This window comes from Vulpes lagopus, chromosome 7 (assembly GCF_018345385.1).
Source record: "Vulpes lagopus strain Blue_001 chromosome 7, ASM1834538v1, whole genome shotgun sequence".
NCBI lineage: Eukaryota > Metazoa > Chordata > Mammalia > Carnivora > Canidae > Vulpes > Vulpes lagopus.
Window position 1 is genome coordinate 53968318 of NC_054830.1, and position 18978 is coordinate 53987295.

The 18978-nt window shown below is 46.1% G+C and overlaps 1 protein-coding gene across 4 annotated transcripts; it reads left to right on the plus strand.

Moving 5' to 3' along the window:
• Nucleotides 1–139: 139 nt before the first annotated feature.
• CHCHD4 (coiled-coil-helix-coiled-coil-helix domain containing 4) lies at nucleotides 140–14134 on the plus strand. 4 transcript variants are annotated; one of them, XM_041762079.1, is made up of 3 exons: nucleotides 140–375; nucleotides 8088–8186; nucleotides 13007–14134. In XM_041762079.1, exons 1-3 carry the CDS (start codon nucleotides 354–356, stop codon nucleotides 13306–13308), a joined length of 423 nt encoding a protein of 140 aa, XP_041618013.1. In that variant the 5' UTR covers nucleotides 140–353; the 3' UTR covers nucleotides 13309–14134. The 4 variants fall into 4 exon arrangements, with proteins under 4 accessions (XP_041618013.1, XP_041618009.1, XP_041618011.1 ...); XM_041762075.1 differs by lacking the exon at nucleotides 140–375 and adding an exon at nucleotides 421–677; XM_041762077.1 differs by lacking the exon at nucleotides 140–375 and adding an exon at nucleotides 421–662.
• The last annotated feature ends 4844 nt before the right edge of the window (nucleotides 14135–18978 follow it).

An 18978-nucleotide genomic window follows, 5' to 3' on the forward strand; every position in this document is an offset into this window, starting at 1 on the left:
TGGAATATGTAGTTCCGGGGCAGGCGCCGTAGCCACCACGCTGCAACGCGCCGCGGACCTCACTGATGCGCCTGCGCACCGCAAGTCATTAAGGGATATGTAGTTCCTACTGCCTCGGAGAGCCCCGAGCCGCGCGCGGATCCCTGGGGAATGTAGTTCCCAGCTGAGAGGGGCCGGGCTGGGGCTGGGAGGGCGCGGAGGCAGGCGCGCGGCGGGCAGGCCTGGAGGGGGCGGGTCCGCGTGGGCCTCGGAGCCGCCCGCCCTGCCTAAGAAGAGGTCACCGCGTGAGCCCGCTGCCGCCTGTGCCGCCGCCACCGCTACCGCCGCCAGGTCTGAGCCCCGGGGCTGCAGCCATGGCCTACTGCCGGCAGGAAGGTAGGGAGGTCGGGCTGCCATGGAGACCGGCCTACGAGGGCCTGCAGGGGACATGCGGGGCTGCCCCCCCCCCCCCCCCCCGCGGCCGTGCAGGCCCCGGCGTCCTGCGACCCCGTTGCGGGCGCGGGCGGCTCCAGGCGCGGCCCGGGGCCCCCTCTTCGGGACCCTTGGGAGGGCCTGGCGGTGGGGCCGCCACCTCCGCCTTGCAAATGAGAGAACGGAGACCGGGAGGAATGAGGCTGGTCCAAGGTCACTCCGAGCCTCGAACCCGGACCTCAGTAGGATCGGCACGTGGGAGCATTGTAAACTGGGGGGGGGGACACGGGAAGTGCTGAGCCGCTTCCTCTGGCTTGTAATTGGGGATTTATTGTTTTTACTACCGCTTTTAACCACACGTCGCGCGTTTTCCTTCGCACGCGCTGTACAGGAGTGCTAAAAGGGCCACCCACGGGTGCATTGACCGGGCGCCGGCTACGCCTGAGGCACCGGACCCCGTCGGTCCTGGAGCTGGGGTTCGAGCTTCCGCAGTCTGATCACCGCCCAGTCTCGTGCCTCTTGGATTCCAGGAGCTCTCATCTGGAACAGCACCACCACCACCTCCACCTCCACCACCTCCACCTCCACCACCTCCACCACCTCCACCTCCACCTCCACCACCTCCACCTCCACCACCTCCACCACCTCCACCTCCACCACCTCCACCTCCACCACCTTCACTTCCATCACCTCCTCCTCCACCTCCTCCACCACCTCCACCTCCACTTCCACCACCTCCACCACCTCCACTTCCATCACCACCTCCTCCACCTCCACTACCTCCTCCACCTCCACCTCCACCACCACCTCCTCCACCTCCACCTCCACCACCACCTCCACTTCTCCAGCAAAGTGCCCATCTCCTCCCACCTCTCTCCACTTTCCTTCATCTGTTCCTACCTCTGCTGAAGAACCCAGGAGTCCCAGGGCCTCCCGACACACCGCCACTAACTAGCTTTCTGTCCCTGAGCTGCCATCTAACCAGGCCCCAGTTTCCAGTCTTGTAAGATGAGAAGTTGGTCTTCATTCATTTAGATCACTCACGGGCATCTTGTCTGTGCCTGTTGATAGGGATGGTGGACACATGAGAAAGTAAAGCTACCCAGAGAGTTGGAACTCACCCAGAAATTCTTTTTTTTTTTTTTTTAATTTTTATTTATTTATGATAGTCATACAGAGAGAGAGAGAGAGAGAGAGGCAGAGACACAGGCAGAGGGAGAAGCAGGCTCCATGCACCGGGAGCCCGATGTGGGATTTGATCCCGGGTCTCCAGGATCGCGCCCTGGGCCAAAGGCAGGCGCCAAACCGCTGCGCCACCCAGGGATCCCTCACCCAGAAATTCTTTGGTGAATAGTCAGTCTGGTTCCCTTAGTTTGTTTCGGGGATCTGAAGACCAGAGGAGATGACCTACCCAAGGTCTTTCATACATCCTGTTAGAACAGCTCAGTCTAAAATGTCAAGCTTTTTCCCCAGTACCTCATTCTGCTTTTGGACCCACTCCTTTCTGGGGTCATAAAGCCATAATACTATGATTTTCTAATACTCACTGATGTCTCTCCTGAGTACTATTTTTAGTGATAAATAGTGGTGCCATGAACAAAAGTTCTCTGCCCTCACCACTTTGTTAGTAGACCTCTTTTTTTTTTTTTTAATTTTCTTTCTCTGGGTTTCTTTTTTTTTTTTCTTTTTTCTTTTCTTTTTTTCCTCTGGGTTTCTGATTTACTTCATTTAGCAAATAATTTTGAGCTTTTTAGATATAATGTGGCTATGCAGATGAATAAGATCTCTCCTTGCCTGTAAGGATATCTAGGAGTCAGGTTTTTTGGGGAAGGAAAGGTAGTTTCCATCTGCCACCAAAACATGGATCTTTATCTTTTTCTGGGTCAAAGATCTGTCTCTAATTTGGGGATGAGAATTGAAAGCCCCTACCTTATATGGCTCCAGCCTGACTGGTTGGTTGATTGATTTCTTTTAAGATTTTATTTATTTATTTGAGAGGGGGAGAGAGCACAAGCAGGGGGAACGGCAGATGGAGAGGGAGCGGCAGATGGAGAGGGAGGGGCAGATTCCCCACTAAGCAGGAAGCCCAATGCATGGGCTCCATCCCAGGACCCCGGGATCATGACCTGAGCAAAGGCAGAAGCTTAACCGCCTGAACCACCCAGGTGCCTCTCCAGCCTGCTTTCTAACTACCCCATCATTGCTGAGCCACACTTGCATCTTGGTTGTACTTTGCCTGATACCTCTGTCCTTCAGCTCTTCCCACAGCTGGCTCTTCATTCTGAGTTCTGAATCAGTCACTTGCCTGTGTTCAAGGGTCCCCCCCACCCTCCAGCTTTCGGGTCAAAAGTTTTGGCATCCAAGGTGTTCCATAGTGTGGACTCAGCCTTTCTCCCTGGCCTGAGACCACCCACACTTTTCTGTATCAGTGCTACACCAGTCCTTCTTTTTGTTTCCTCTTTTCTGTTGCTGTCTGCTTTCTCCAGTTCCTCAGCAAACATTTATTGAGCCCCGGTGGTGTGCCAGCCTCTGAGCAGGTGCTGGTGAGCACAGATGACATGATCTCCTTCTTAGCATTGGGGAAGAGATGGGCACTCTTTCCGGGTTGGATCTGTTGAAGATTTTGACATATAAAGATTCCGTGTATTCCATTCCCCTTTCTGGGAGCAATGAGACCATCCATCCAAGGTTGTTTTGCTGTAATCTACTGAATGGTAGTAATGATTCTGTCTTCCTGTTCTTTGCTGAGGTCTTCAGTTTGGTTTCTCCGTTCTACATTTATTTGTTCGACACATTTTGATTACCCACCATGTTCTGGGCACTGTTCTAAGCTCTGGGGATACTTCAGTGAATGGAATAGACAAATCCATGCCCAGGAAGAGCTGACACTTCCATAGGGGTGACAGGGGTAAGCAAATACATGGTAAAACATCAGGTGAGGAAAAGCACTGGAGGAAAAAACCAGGCCAAGGGAGATGGAGAGCAGTCAGAGAAGGCGGCATGTGAGCAGGAGGTATGAAGGCAGGGAGAGAGTGGTTGTGAAGATATCTGGAGAGTGCTTCCAGAAGTGAGGACAGCCTAGGCCCAGGCCTAGAGGTGGGTGTGCACCTATGTGTCTAGTAAAAGCAAGCGGGCATGGGGATGGAGAGAGTAATTGGTGGGAGATGGCCTCTTAGAGGTGAGGGATGCAGATTTTTCTGCCTGTATTTGAAAGTAGAGTGCCAACCAGATTGGAAGATGGAGGTTGAGAGAAAGGAGTCAAGGATGGAAAAAACTACTGAATTGGAGGTGTCTTGGTATCTAGCTGTTCAATCAGTCTTCTTATTTTCAGCCTTACCCTTAAGTCCTGCTTTCAGATTGGGCACTTCGGCCCCTGATTCCTGACCCTTACCAGGGTCCAGGGGTGACAATGGATTTTCTTCTAGCTGACTTCCCCTCCATGTGACTTTGGGCTCAGCTTTGTTAGATCAGAGAGCACTCTGTACTCAGCTTGCCCACTTCTCAAACTTTACTGACCTTTCTAGTCTGTGATTATCTCTTTTTGTGGCCATTCTATCCTTGTCATTTAATGCCATTTAAAAAATTACTGTCTTTTGAGTGGAATTTCAGGTGAGGACAGAAACTCACTTCACCTCTTTTGTTTAAGCAAAGTCTTGTGGTTCTTGCCCTGACCATGGGAGGAAGAGGATGAGCTGCTGGGGGACCTGTTTCCTGAGGCCATAAGAAGGTGCTTGAGATCACAGCCTGTTATGTGCTTACGTCCAGATTTGAACCCCAGGCCTAAAGCTCTGTGGTATTGATGCCACTGAGCCAGACCTCCCAAAACTGGGCTTCTGTCTCAGGCTCAGAGCTGTGCTTCTGTTCTTTCTACAGATGGTTTCTAGCCCTTATTATTTGTCCATGTAACAAACAGCACCATCTGGATACCAGGATTAGGGATGCAAAGATAAATCCCTGCCCAGAAACCATAGATCACCTGGGGGACCTTCTTTCCCCCAGTTTTAGGGTATGAATGTGTCCCCCCAATTTCATAGATTGAAATTCAGACCTCCAAGGGTGATAGTAGGTGGGGCCTTTGAGAGGTGCTTAGGGACTGAGGATGGAGCTTTCATATATGGAATGAATACCCTCATAAAAGAGGCTCTGGAGAGACCTCTAGCCCCTTCCACCCTGTGAGGACACAACAAGAAGGCAGCTGCTGTGACCCAGGAAGGGGCCCTTGTCAGAAGGTGACCAGGCTGGGGCCTTGATTTTAGACTTGCAGCCTCCAAAGCTGTGAGCAATAACTTTCTGTTTATAAACTACCTCAGTGGTGGTATTTTGGTATAGCAGCCCGAACAGACCAAGAGATCCATCCAGGGTAGGAAAAGTGCTGCTCAGTGAGGCTCAGAATCCTTACTTTTTCTTCCTTTCTTTTTTTTTTTTTTTAAAGATTTTATTTATTTATTCATGAGAGACACAGAGAAAGAGAGGCAGAGACATAGGCAGAGAGAGAAGCAGGCTCCATGCAGGGAGCCCCATGTGAGACTCGATCCTGGGACTCCAGGACCGCACCCTGGGCCGAAGGCAGGCACTAAACCACTGAGCTATCAAGGGATCCCCAGAATCCTTGCTTTTTCTGCCAGACAGAGCTCAGTGGGCCCATTCTCCCCACACTTCATTTCTGTCCGTGAAGCCTGTAAGACTTAGGTGAAGCCACCATAATCAACTAAAGGTATCCATAAACTGCAACTTTATTTAAAATGTTTAAATAAACATCCACTAAGTAAAAAGACTGGTGGAGGAGGTGAGGAGCAGCAAGACCCAGTACTTTGCTCTTGAGGCTCTTAGAATCTGAAGGATTTCCAGATGAAGCTCATTTTGCTTGTGTGATGACAATGCCGACAGGCCACCAAACGTCAGTCAAAGACCCACGGGGGCCCTATGGTGCTCTCACACGAGCAGCAGGTGGACAGGCCCTTGCTTCCTCTCGTGCACTCCCCAGTTGTGTGGCCTTGGCTGGGTAGAGGAGTTGAGGCACCCATCCTAGGAGTTCACAGTCAGGGACAGGACTGCAGCTGAGCGCATGGAGGGAGAGCTCCCATGTGACACGCAGGCAGGAGCTGCTCATGGGACGGCAGCACCACGGGTGGGCTGGAGGCCCAGTCGCCAAGCGTGCCAAGGGTTGGCCATCCTTAACTGTCTGTTACCCTGTGAGGGAGACCCTGTGGAGGCATAGAAGGGTGCCTTCCCTCTGTCCCCTGAACAGTTGTCTCTGGAAGTGTGGCTCTGGCTTTAGCTCCAGTACTTTCCCCACGCCTGTTCCCTAAATATTCCAGCCCAGTGCGGTGGAGTGGACCCACATCTTTTTCCTTGGTCTCTCTTAACAAACATGTGACTGAACTTTTCTAAATGTGAAGGGAAAACAGCTGCAATACTGAGAGAAAATGCCAGCAGCTCTGAGAGCCATGCTTCTGCAGGCCCAGCATCTGCCCCCATTGTAGCTATCACTCTGGGCCACTGACAAAGGCCTTGTCCAACAGCCAGTTTGGATGAGACCTGGAGAAGTCTTAAATGCCAGGTGTCTCCCATCCCATTCCAGATGAGGTCCCGTTGTCCCACATCTCTTGGATGAGAATGGGTAGTCATAGGGTCACTGAATTTGTCCTTGCCTTTCCCCAGGTGAGCACCCAGTAGCCTAGAAGAAAGCTCCCATTTATTCACTCAGCAAACATTCTCTTGATTCTAAGCTTCTTGGGGCTTTATTGTACAAAACATTTATTCCTGCCCTAAACACACAAAGCTTTCAGGACAGTGTCTGAATCATGTTCAGGACCCTGTGTCACCTGTTGTTTTTATGCTTGTGTGTCTTGAGGTAGGGGACATGGTGGGCCTAGGTAAAGGATCCCCACAGCATGACCTTTGGAGACACACAGAGCTGGGTTCAAATTCCAGACTCGTGCGAGCTCAGGCACATTATTTCCTAGGGCCTTAGGCTCACCCCTATAAAATGGGGCTCCTCTTGGCTCCTCTCAGGCTAGTGATGGGACAGCAGGAGCTAGCTGACATGCTGGCCCCAGTCTGCCCTCCAGGGACTACAGGGAAAACTGATGACATGCAGAGTGTGTAGGGTGCTGAAGACAAAGTGCTCCCAACCACAACAGGAATATCACATTCCTGCTGTGTAGTTAGCTGATGGCCACTGGCTCTAGGAAGGTAAAGTAATGTGGACAGCTGTAAGGTGCAGGGGAGAGAGCCGGAGGGTGCCTGCCTTGCCATTGCCGGCTGGTTGATTTTGAGTAACCACTCCGGGCTGGTTTTCTGATGTATAAAAAGCCATGGATCACACCCATCCCAGTTCAGTCAACACTGATTCCTATTCCTGTGCCCACACAGCCTCCCATGAGGAGACGCTCCTCACACAGCATGCAGTTGGCTCCCACCACTCAGGAGGCTCAGGACCCCCTAGCAGCCAGGCACATAGGGCCCGGGGCTCTGGCCTGATCGGTTCACAGGGTTCACATGAAGCACTGGCTTCGCGATGCTACTCCTTGCAGGGCCTCCTGCTGACCCTGCCGCTCAGCCTGTTATGTTTAGGTTTGGTGATTGTTCTAAAAAATAACAGACTGCAGATTGTCATAGAAGTTGCTAACATCAGCACTTCATGAAATGATCTCTCCTCCCCCAGTCATTCCACGAGTTGGGAAACAGCCCCAGGCCTCATGGGCCGTGGGGAATGGCCACAGCATTCTCCACCATAGTGACCCCTTCTTTTTGGCCATGATTAGGGGCCAAGAGGCCAGAGGGAGTCTTGTGGGTGCTTAATTGTGGGGCTACCTGTGTCCTGGGCCTTTCAGAGACCGGTTATAATCTCCCACCCGGCACCTTCTTGGACACACTTCAGTGACTACATCAGCCAAGTGGGCTGCGAGGGGATGCTGGCCGGGCACCCACATCACTGCCGTCTCCTCTTGTCAAAGCTCTCTCTCTTCAGACTTTGTGTGCATTCTGAATGGTGTGGGTAAGCCCATGGGGGGCTAGAGACAAGTCTTTCCCTGCATGCATTTTTCCCAAACCTTCCACCCTTTCCCCACCCACATTCATTCGAGCCCTAGTGGAGCGGGGTGGGGTGCCCAGTGGCAGGTACTCCGAAGGCCCTCACAAGTCATCTTCATTCCATTAGAGTTGTCTGAAGGCTGGCAAGCTTGCAGCTCCCTGCTGGGCCTGGGGAGGATAGGAGACACGATAGGTTGATGCGGCCTTCATGGGTTGATGGGACATAATGGGGACAGTTGGAATGCCATGGGCATTCTGAGATGGGACTGCCCCTTTCTTGATGGGAAGAGGGAAAAAGTTGTTGCACCAGAGTAATCAAATCTGTGGACTAGAAGCAGCTGCGTTTCATTAGATCAGGCATTTCATCTCCTCCCTGGAGGGTGCATATGGCATCTTCTTCCTCACCATGACCTGGTGGATTTACTGTTTTGGTTGCAGGCACGGAGTAGAAGTGGTTGCTAGACCATCATACAGACTCAGTGATGCAGCTCAGGGAGGGCAGTTTGATGGTCCCCTCGCTTTGGGGTTTCGCATAGGACAGTCTTAAAACTTGGTTTGTGTGGCTTTTTTTTTTTTTTGGGTTTGGGGCAGCTTGGCTGCTCTTGAGTGAGATGTTTCTTTCTCTATTCTCCAAATACTAGGGAAGGATCGAATCATATTTGTGACCAAAGAGGACCATGAAACTCCGAGCAATGCAGAGCTGGTGGCTGATGATCCCAACGATCCGTATGAAGAGCATGGTAAGTGACACAGGCCTCCTGGGGACCCACAGACCCTTCCTGGGGAGAATGCCCAAAATTCCTTTCCCATTTTGTCCTGGCCAATGTTGGGCTCTCAGGTGTCCTTCCCAGCCATGGACTAACTGTGATTGATGATCTATTGCAGTTCTGGGTGCCACAAACCGTGTAAGATGGGGAATTTAATCAATTAATGTTATGATTTAATCAATATATGTTCTGACTTTTCTACCAACTGGCTCTTCCTTGTCTCTCCCTCTCCTCGGGTCTCCCCATTCCCTGACATGGCAGTATTATTAGGCCACTTAATAACCGATAGTGGCCTCTAAGTGTTTGAGAGGTGAGGTTGTGCAGCTTGCCACATCATATCAAAAGTTAGAAGTGATTGAGCTTAGTGAGGAAGGCATGTCAGGAGTCAGGATAGACCGAAAGTTCGGCCTCTTATACCAGTTAGTCAAGTCTTGAATGCAAAGGAAAAGTTTGTGAAAGAAATTAAAAGTGCTACTCCAGTGAACACATGATAAGAAAGTGAAACAGCCTCATTGCTGATAGGAAGAAGGTTTTAGTGGTCTGGAGGGAGGATCACACCAGCCACAGCATTCTGTTAAGCCAGAGCCTAATGGAGGCAAGGCCCTAACTCTTTAATTCCATGAAGACTGAGACAGGTGAGCAAGCTGCAGAAGAGAAATGTGAAGCTAGCAGAGGTGGTTGCTGAGGGTTAAGGAAGAAACCGTCTCTGTAACATGTAAGTGCAAAGTAAAGCAGCAGGTGCTGATACAGAAGCTGCAGCAAGTCATCCAGAAGATCTAGCTGAGATCATTAATGAAGGTGGCTTCACTAAACAGATTTTCAACGTAGATGAAACAGCCTTCTGTTGGAAGAAGATGCCATCTGGGGCTTTCATAGCTACAGAAGAGAAGTCAGTGCCTGGCTTCAAAGCTTCAAAGGAAAAAAAAAAAAAACAAAGCTTCAAAGGATGGGCACTCTTTTTTTTTTTTTTTTTTTTTTTTAATTAACTTTTATTGGTGTTCAATTTACCAACATACAGAAAAACACCCAGTGCTCATCCCGTCAAGTGTCCACCTCAGTGCCCGTCACCCATTCCCCTCCAACACCCGCCCTCCTCCCCTTCCACCACCCCTAGTTCGTTTCCCCGAGTTAGGAGTCTTTATGTTCTGTCTCCCTTCCTGATATTTCCCAACATTTCTTTTCCCTTCCTTTATATTCCCTTTCACTATTATTCATATTCCCCAAATGAATGAGAACATACACTGTTTGTCCTTCTCCGATTGACTTATTTCACTCAGCATAATACCCTCCAGTTCCATCCACGTTGAAGCAAATGGTGGGTATTTGTCGTTTCTAATGGCTGAGTAATATTCCATTGTATACATAAACCACATCTTCTTTATCCATTCATCTTTCGATGGACACCGAGGCTCCTTCCACAGTTTGGCTATTGTGGCCATTGCTGATAGAAACATCGGGGTGCAGGTGTCCCGACGTTTCATTGCATCTGAATCTTTGGGGTAAATCCCCAACAGTGCAATTGCTGGGTCGTAGGGCAGGTCTATTTTTAACTCTTTGAGGAACCTCCACACAGTTTTCCAGAGTGGCTGCACCAGTTCACATTCGATGGGCACTCTTATTAGGGACTAATGCAGACTTGAAGTTGAAGCCAGTGCTCACTATTCCAAAAATCCCAGGGCCCTTAAGAATTATGCTAAAAATCCTCTGCCTGTGCTCTATAAATAGAACAACAAACCCTGGATGACAGGACTTCTATTACAACGTGGCTTGCTGAATATTTTAAGCCCAGTATTAAGACTTACTGCTCAGAAAAAAAAGGAAAAAAAGATTCCTTTTAAAATATTACTTCTCACTGACAATGCACCTGGTCACCTAAGAACATTGGTGGAGATGTACAAGATGAATGTTGTTTTCATGCCTGCTACCACAACATCCATTCTGCAGCCCAGGGGTCAAAGAGTCATGATTTCAAGTCTTACTTACTTTTTTAAGAAATACATTTCATAAGGTTATAGGGGCCATAGATAGTGATTCCTCTGATGGATCTGGGTGAAATCAATCGAAGTCAATCTTTTTGGAAAGGATTCACTATCCTAGATGCCATTAAGAACATTGGTGATTCATGCATGGGAAGAGGTCAAAATATCAACATGAACAGGAACTTGGAAGAAGCAGATTCCAAGCCTCATGGAGGACTTTAAGAGGTTCAGCACTTCAGGGGAAGAAGTAACTGCAGATGTGGAGGAAATAGCAAGAGAACTGGAGATTAGAAGTGGAGTCTGGGAGCTCAGTCCATGCCTTCAGCTCAGGTCATGGTCCTAGAGTCCCAGGATCGAGTCCCACATTAGGCTCCCTGCTCAGCAGGGAATCTGCTTCTCCCTCTACCCCTCCCCCCTCCCCCACACTCTCTCTCTCAAATAAATAAAATCTTAAAAAAAAAAAAAAGTAGAGCCTGAAGACATGACTGAACTGCTTCGATCTCATGATCATGCTTTAACCGATGATTTCTGGGGATGGAGTGAAACAGGTGAAAGGGATTAAGAGTATACTTACCCTAATGACATTGAGAAGGGTATAGAATTATATATATTGTACACCTGAAAAGAAATATAGCACTGTATGTTCATTATATTTCAATTTAAAAAAAAGAAACTTTATCAGGTGAAAAGTTGCTTCTGATTAACAAAGAAAGTGGTATCTTTAGGTGTCCACATCTGGTGGAGATGCTATGTAGATGGTTGAAATGACAACTAAAGACTTAGAATAGTTGATAAAGCAGATTGATTTCAGTTTGAAAGAAGTTCTGCTGGGGGGTAAAATGCTATCAAACAGCATCACATGCTACATGAAAGGAAGAGTTCGTCGATGCAGCAAATTTCATTGTCGTCTTATTTTAAGAAATTGCCGCAACTACCACCCTGATCAATCAGCAGCCATCAACATCCAGGCAAGACTTTCCATGAGCAAAAATTTACAATTCATTGAAAGCTCAGATTATGGTTAGCATTCTTTAGCAATAAAGTATTTTCATTTAATGTATGTACAGTGTTTTTTAGACGCAATGCTATTATGCACTGAATACACTACACTGTGGTACAAACATAGCTTTCCTATGCACCAGGAAACCAAGAAAGTAATTTGATATGCTTTATGTGATACTGGCTTTATTGTGGTGTCTGTGACCTAACCCATAATATCTCTGAGGTGTACAGATGTACCTGTACCATGCTGGCCTGCGTAGGGAGAGGTGGTAAGATGTGGGGGAGATAGCTTGGGCTCTGGGAATCCTTTGGGCCCTGGCTGTAGTCCTGACTAGACTCCATTGCACGACAAAAATTTCATGTGCAAACTGTGATTTGTAGTACATATTGAAGAAGGTTGTCAAAAAGACTATGTGTTTTACCACAGATAGTTTGGTACTTGAGTACATGCCCTGCAGCTGCTGATGTCTAGTGGTGAATTGCCTGCTAGGGATGTGCTACCCACTGAGATGCCCACTGTTAGCCCATTTTATAAGTAAGGAACTGCAGCCGCAGATCTGTTGATCATTGAAGTTTTCTGAGCTAGAATGAAGAGGCAGGGTTCAGCTTAGGCCAAGGACTTTGGACACTAACTCAGAGTGCCATGCCTTAGTACTTGGTTGAAGTGAAAAACTGTGTAATTTCACTGGGCATTTTAGAGTCTTAACAGAGTGCCCTCGGTCCTGTAAAAGCAGGTAAGAAACTTCTATATGAATCCTATTTCCCTGTCTATTACAAAAGGAAATGAAGCCATCATCTTGAAAGCATATTGGAAAACCAGGAAATACTTTTTTTTTTTTTTTTTTTTTTTTAAGATTTTAGTTATTTATGCATGAGAGACACACACACACAGAGAGAGAGAGACATAGGCAGGGGGAGAGCAGGCTCCATGCAGGGAGCCCAACGTGGGACTCCATGCCAGGTCTCCAGGATTACGCCCTGGGCTGAAGGGAGGCGCTAAACCGCTGAGCCACCTGGGGTGCCCCCAGGAAATACTATTTAGATATGAATAGGGTTCAAAGACAAGAAAGGGTAGAATTCAAATGTAGGGGGGCCTATAGAATATTGCAACTGATAGTCAGTCTGTAGGTGCACCCCACCCTGATACACATGTGCTGTTTAGCAGTTTGGTTCATATGGTTAACATCCCTCTAGATTTTCACTGTTCTGAGACTAGAATCACATCATCTGGTATGCCACTAGCCTTGTCCTTACACAACATGTCTTGGACATCTTCCTGTTGGTGCAGAAGGCTTAGACTCCTCTTTGCCAGTCCTCACACTGAGCTGAGCTTCTGAGGATGGTTGTAGAGCCAGAGGGGCTTGACGGGGTGGTCTGGTCCTGATCATTTGAACGGGAGCAGAGCAGAGAACAAAAGAAGAACAATACCTAGCTCAAAGTGTTGGGGCTTTGAAAAGGCTTCTTGTTAACCAACCCAATGATGGCTTCTTCTTTGGATTAAATGGTTTCCAGTGTTTAGCTCTGGAGCACAGCCACAGCCATTGAACTGGGAGGCTACTGAGAATATATAGTGCATGGAGAAAGTTGCCAATGATGGCTTCTCTCCAGCCAAGCCAAAGGATGCTGCATTTGCACCAAGCATTTGAACCCAATCCAAATCGAATTGTAGATTCACAGGGAAGGGTGTACCAGGCAGCAGTTCCTACTGTTCTGTACCTCCCGAGTAGCTTTTGAGTACTGAACTTGGTTTTGCTTTTTCAGAAACCTCTAAGAGCCTGTCTCACATTTTCCTTGCCCATCTTCCTGTTCTAGGATTGATCCTGCCAAATGGAGACATTAACTGGAACTGCCCGTGCCTTGGGGGAATGGCCAGTGGCCCCTGTGGGGAACAGTTCAAGTCAGCCTTTTCCTGCTTCCACTATAGCACAGAGGATGTCAAGGGGTCAGACTGTGTAGACCAGTTCCGGGCCATGCAGGAATGCATGCAGAAATATCCCGACCTCTATCCCCAGGAGGACGAAGAGGAGGAAGAGGAGAAGAAGCCAGCAGAACGTTTAGAAGAGACAGCTGCCACTGAGGCCACTACAACCAAAGAAGAGGAGGGGTCAAGCTAATAAAGGCCACAAGGCACTGGGCTCCAGTCCTACTGCTTCAGAGTGATAAGAACCTTTTGCAAAATGCCTTTTGGTCATTCTCCGAGAAAGTGTCTTTCCCTCTGTTGTTCTGTGCACTATATAATGTACAAAATAACTTATTTTGATGATCAGGGATCTTGGTCCTTTGACATATACACTGGAAAAAATGTATGTGTGTCTCACATAAACCTATCAGCAAATGTAGCTGTCACTTTTGAATTCTCAGATTACCCTGAATTTTGCCACTTTGAAAATAATGTGCTGACTATACTCAGCAACCAAAAATCATTATCTGAGACTGTCTTGTGAGTGAGCTGATTTATTCTGATTGATTATATCCCTTTTAGTAGATTTTTATACCCCTTTGGGAAATGAAATAGAAACAAAACCATCTTCCTTTAAAAATGCTGGACTGGGGCCATTCCTAATACAAGAGGCCAGATGCTCAGATACTTATTTCTCAAGAACCATCTTGACCTTGAGTATATGAGGAGGTACTATATTTCATTTCTGATACATTTTGGTTTTAATTTTTACGTTGAGCTCCCATGTTTTCTGTGTTTGGAAATTGGAGCTTTAGACCCTCTGACTCATAATCCCTTTCTGAGTGAAGAGAAAGGCTGGTTTTGCTGTTTGTGTTATTCCAAAAGCCCTGGTTTAGGGCCTGTGCTCACACTGGTTCTGTGTCAGCCTGTTCAGATGCAATGTTCTTGAGAGGTGGGGACCTAACTGTTACCAAAGTAGCAGCTAAGAGAAGCGGTGTGAATTAAAGAGTCAATTAAAGGAAAACATGATTTTTACCTGATGTTGAATGTGTCCTTTGTTTTTACTAATTAAAAATGTTTTTGATAAGGAAATAGAAATATGGAAATCTCCCTGAAATTATTCCTTGAAGATACTGGTAAGCTGGTTTGAGTCTGTTAAAATTTTCTGTGTTGAATTCCTAGCAAGCCAGCTGGTTTTGTCAATGAGCAGATCCTTCATACAGATACTGCTGTTAATTTGTGAGGTGGGGAAGGCTCTTCCCATCTTGAAGATAAGGACCTGCAGCCCTTGGAGGTTAGATAACTAGCCCAAGGCAACTGCAGGACAAATTTAGGCCAGGATGTAGCAATACCTCATTTGTCCCTGGTGTATTAGTTACCTATTGCCATGTAAAAAATTACTTTACAACTTAGCAGCTTGAAACAAACATTTATTATCTCACAGCTTCTGTTGGTCAGGGGTCTGGACACAGCTTACCTGGGTCCCATGGCTCAGTCTCATGAGGCTGTGATTGAGGTGTCAGCCAGGGTTGTGATCATCTCAAGGCTTGACAGACCTCCAAAATCACTCAGGTAGTTTGGGGCAAAATTCGGTTGCTTGTGAGTGGTTGGCCTGAGGGCTTCAGTTCCTCACTGCCTGTCTGCCAGAGTCCTCCCTCAATTCCTGGCCATGTAGGCCCCTGCTTAGGGCAGCTCATAACATGGCAGGCAGTTTCTGTGAGAGCAAGTGAAAGTAAGATGGAAGCCGTGACTCAGAATCACAGTGATTGGCACCAGCTACCCACACATGCAGTGTTTTCTGTCTGTTTTCTTATTTTGTGATGCAGGCTGGTGCAGCTTATCAGTCATGCTTCTTAGCAGAATATTGTTCTGCTTGCATTGTTTTTGTTCTCAGTAATTTCTATGACTATAAATATTAACATTTTGGTAACCCATAAATGTTATTAAGATAATAACATTTTAGTAGCCCAAACTACTAGAAAGGAGCCCTTATATAAAAATAAAAGCCTTGGGCAGCCCCGGTGGTGCAGCGGTTTAGCGCCACCTGCAGCCCAGGGCGTGATCCTGGAGACCCTGGATCGAGTTCCACGTCAGGCTCTCTGTGTGGAGCCTGCTTCTCCCTCTGCCTGTATCTCTGCCTCTCTCTCTCTCTGTGTGTGTCTCTATGAATAAATAAATAAAATCTTTAAAAAATAAAAATAAAAACCTTTTCATTCACCAGGAAGAACCAAAGAAAAGTCACATGCATTAGATAATTTCACATATAACTTTCAGGATCTGATACAGGCCCAGAATTGTACTTGTCGAAATCACTTGTTAGTGTGATGTAAGTAGAAAGACTTTTTCCTCTTATCAGCCAGAGAGGGCAGAAAAAGCACATAGTTCCTCAAAATTGGGCATTAGGAAGATAGTAGGGCTGTTTGGTGCTCAGTGCACCTTATCAATAACCACGGTTGTGGCTGGACCAGCCCTTATGTTTCTTATATGTTTGCAAGATCTCCTGCATCAGTAACCATCAGGAAACTGGAAAAATTTTTTAAAAAGCTTATTACTTAGGGAACCTGAAATTATAATGTGCCACACAGTGAAGTTGGGGGGAAAGTGGGAGAGAAGGTCAGAGAGGGAGTGAGCAGGCCTAGGGTTCTGCTTTTATCAGAGTTGAGGGTGGGGCCTAGGGTTTCATGGGTTCATTTTTACTGGTGAATTTAAAATGCAAGAGTGGGAATTTAAAGTGCAGGAAGAGAAAAAGCAAATGGCCTAAGGGTCAGTTATAGAAACTGACTAGGGGGATCCCTGGGTGGCGCAGCGGTTTGGCACCTGCCTTTGGCCCAGGGCGCGATCCTGGAGACCCGGGATCGAATCCCACGTCAGGCTCCCGGTGCATGGAGCCTGCTTCTCCCTCTGCCTATGTCTCTGCCTCTCTCTCTCTCTCTCTCTCTCTCTCTCTCTCTCTCTCTGTGTGTGTGTGTGTGTGACTATCATAAATAAAAAAAATAAAAAAAAAAAAAAAGAAACTGACTAGGATTCCTAAAACTAAGGAGCCTAGAGCAGGAGCGAGTACAGCTGGCTCTTTACAGTGTGGCTGGCAATGTGTTTATTAAAGACCACCATCTGTGAAGTGGATGTCTAGGTAAAAAAGCTTCAACCAGGCACTCACCTTGCAAAAAAGGAAAAAACAAAAACCCAACAACATTGTCAAGACTTACACTAAAAGGGGTATCTATGAACTGTTAATTGAATCACTCTAATTTCATATCTGTTTGAAATCTTCCATAATAGAAAGTTAAAAAGCATATGCTAAGCAAGAATGCTCCTCATTACCTCAAGTCAGTGGAGGCTCATAGCCTAATTATTACTGTCCAAAATGATGATCCTATAGATATTTCTCTAAAGAAGATATGCAAATGGCCAACATGAAAAGGTGCTCAGTATCAGTGGTCATTAGGGAAATACAAATCAAAACCACAATGAGATTACCATCTTATACCCATTAGGATGACTTTTTTTTTTTTTTAAGATTTTATTTATTCATGAGAGATACACAGGCAGAGATGCAAGCAGAGGGAGAAGCAGGATCCATGCAGGGAGCCCGTTGTGGGACTTGATCTTGGGACTCTGGGATCACACCCTGAGCCAAAGGCAGATGCTCAACCTCTGAGCCACCCAGGCGTCCCAGAATGATTGTTATTTTAACAAAACACAAAAGAAAGTGTTGGTAAACATCTGGAAATAGGAACCTTGGGAGTTTCTTCTAAAAGTTTAACACAGAATGATCGTATGGTCCCACAATTTCCTTAGGTGTATTTCCCCCCAAATTGAAAATGAGTATTGAGTCACTTGTTCATTTTTTTAAAAAAGATATTATTTATTTACTCATGAGAGACACAGAAGAGACAGAGACACAGGCAGAGACACAGGCAGAGGGAGACGCAAGCTCCATACAGGGAGCCTAATGTGGGACTCATTCCCGGGACTCCAGGATCACACCCTAGGCCGAAGGCAGGTGCTAAACCTCTGAGCCACCCAGGGATCCCCGAGTCACTTGTTCATTAATGTTCATAGCAGCGCTCTTTAACCAAAAGGTGTAAACCACCTAAATATCCATCAGTGAATAAATGGATAGACAAATTGTGATATATACAAACAGTGAAATGTATTCAGCCATAAGAAGGAATGCAGTCCTGATGCATACTACAACGTCAACAAACTTCAACATCATGCCAAGTGAAAGAAGTCAGACACAGAAGGTCACATATTGTGTGATTCCATTTATATGAAATTTCTAGAACAACCAAATCCAAAGCGATAGAAAGGGGATTAGTGGTTGCCAGGGAGTAGGGGGGAATTGGGAGTGATTACTTAATGGATATGTGATGTTTGAAGGTGATGAAAAAGTTTTAAAACTAGAGAGAGGTGGTGGTTGCACAACATTGTGAATGCACTGAGTTGTACACATTAAGACAAATGTATGTTATATGAATTTTTCCTCAATTAAAAAAAATTGAAATCCCAATTGTAGGGAGAAAGGAATCAAGTACAAATGGTACATTTTGGAAAAAAAGTTCAGCAGTTTTTAGAAAGTTTAAACATACACTCACCATATGACCCAGGCATTTCATGCCTACCTATTCATTCAAGAGAAATAAAAGCATATGTCCATACAAAAGCTTGTGTAGACTATTCATAGTAGCTTGATTTGCAATAACAAAAACCTGGAAACTACTAAAAAGTCCATTAACAGATGAATGGTTAAATTATGCTATATTCATATAATGGAATACTCAGCAATAAAAAATGAAATGTTGATACAACATGGATGAATCTTAATGAAGGAAGCCAGATAAAAAGTACATTCCACGTGCTTCTATTTCTATAAAAATTCTATAGAGTGCAAACATAATGATAGAAAGCAGATCAGGGGTGCCTGGGTGGCTCAGTCAGTTGATTTCAGCTCAGGTCATGATCTCAGAGTCATGGGATCAAGCTCTGCACTCAGCAGAGTCTGCTTGTCCCTCTCCCTCTGCTGCTCCTCCTGCCTCTTAATCCCTTTGTCTCTTTCAAATAAATAAATAAAATCTTTTAAAAAAAGAAAGAAAGCACATCAGTGGTTGCCTGGAGATACAGTTGAATCAGGAGGGAAGAGGCAATTCAGGAAACTCTTGCAGTTGATGATATTTTAATTGTGGTGATAGTTTCACGGGTGCATACGTATGTCAAACCCAGCCCGTTGCATGCTTTAAATAGGTTCACAGTGTATGAATTATACATCAATAAAACTTTTTAAAAAATATTTTATCCCGGGGTGGGGGGAACCAGAGTATATTCCATTGTACATATAAACTACATCTTTATCCATTCATCAGTCAATGGACATGTGGACTGTTTCCTTATTTGACTATCATAGATAATGCTGTTATAAACAAGAGAGAGAGAGAGACAGACAGATAGACAGACAGACAAAGCAAGAAATAGACTCCTAACTAGAGAGAACAAACTGATGGTGGTAGGCGGGGACAGACATGGGTGAAACGGGTGAAGGGGATTCAGAGTACACTTACAATAACCACTGAGTATCTGTATCGAATTGTTGAATCACTACATTTTATACCTGAAACTAATATTACACTGTATGTTAACAGGAATTTAAATAAAATCTTTTTAAAAGGGGGAAAAAGCAGAAATAAATACAAGTAGATCTGAAAAAAATGGAACACTTAGAAGTATAAAAAGATTGTTGAAAGGAAAAATTCTTCAAAAGTTGAGTTCAAGTTTAAGCTAGTTACATCACTAGTGACCAGTGATTTAATCCACCATACTCACATAATGGAACCTTTGCAAAATCCCACAAATTATGTGATTTGATGAGCTTCTTTACCAGAATGCA

Excerpts from the sequence above, each read along its gene's own strand:
- CHCHD4 (XM_041762075.1), top strand. The coding sequence starts at position 428 with ATGCGGGGCTGCCCCCCCCCCCCCCCCCCGCGGCCGTGCAGGCCCCGG. Across the intron at positions 678-8,087 it reads GATCGGCACGTGGGAGCATT|GGAAGGATCGAATCATATTT; the intron begins GTAAACTGGGGG and ends TCCAAATACTAG. Across the intron at positions 8,187-13,006 it reads CGATCCGTATGAAGAGCATG|GATTGATCCTGCCAAATGGA; the intron begins GTAAGTGACACA and ends TTCCTGTTCTAG.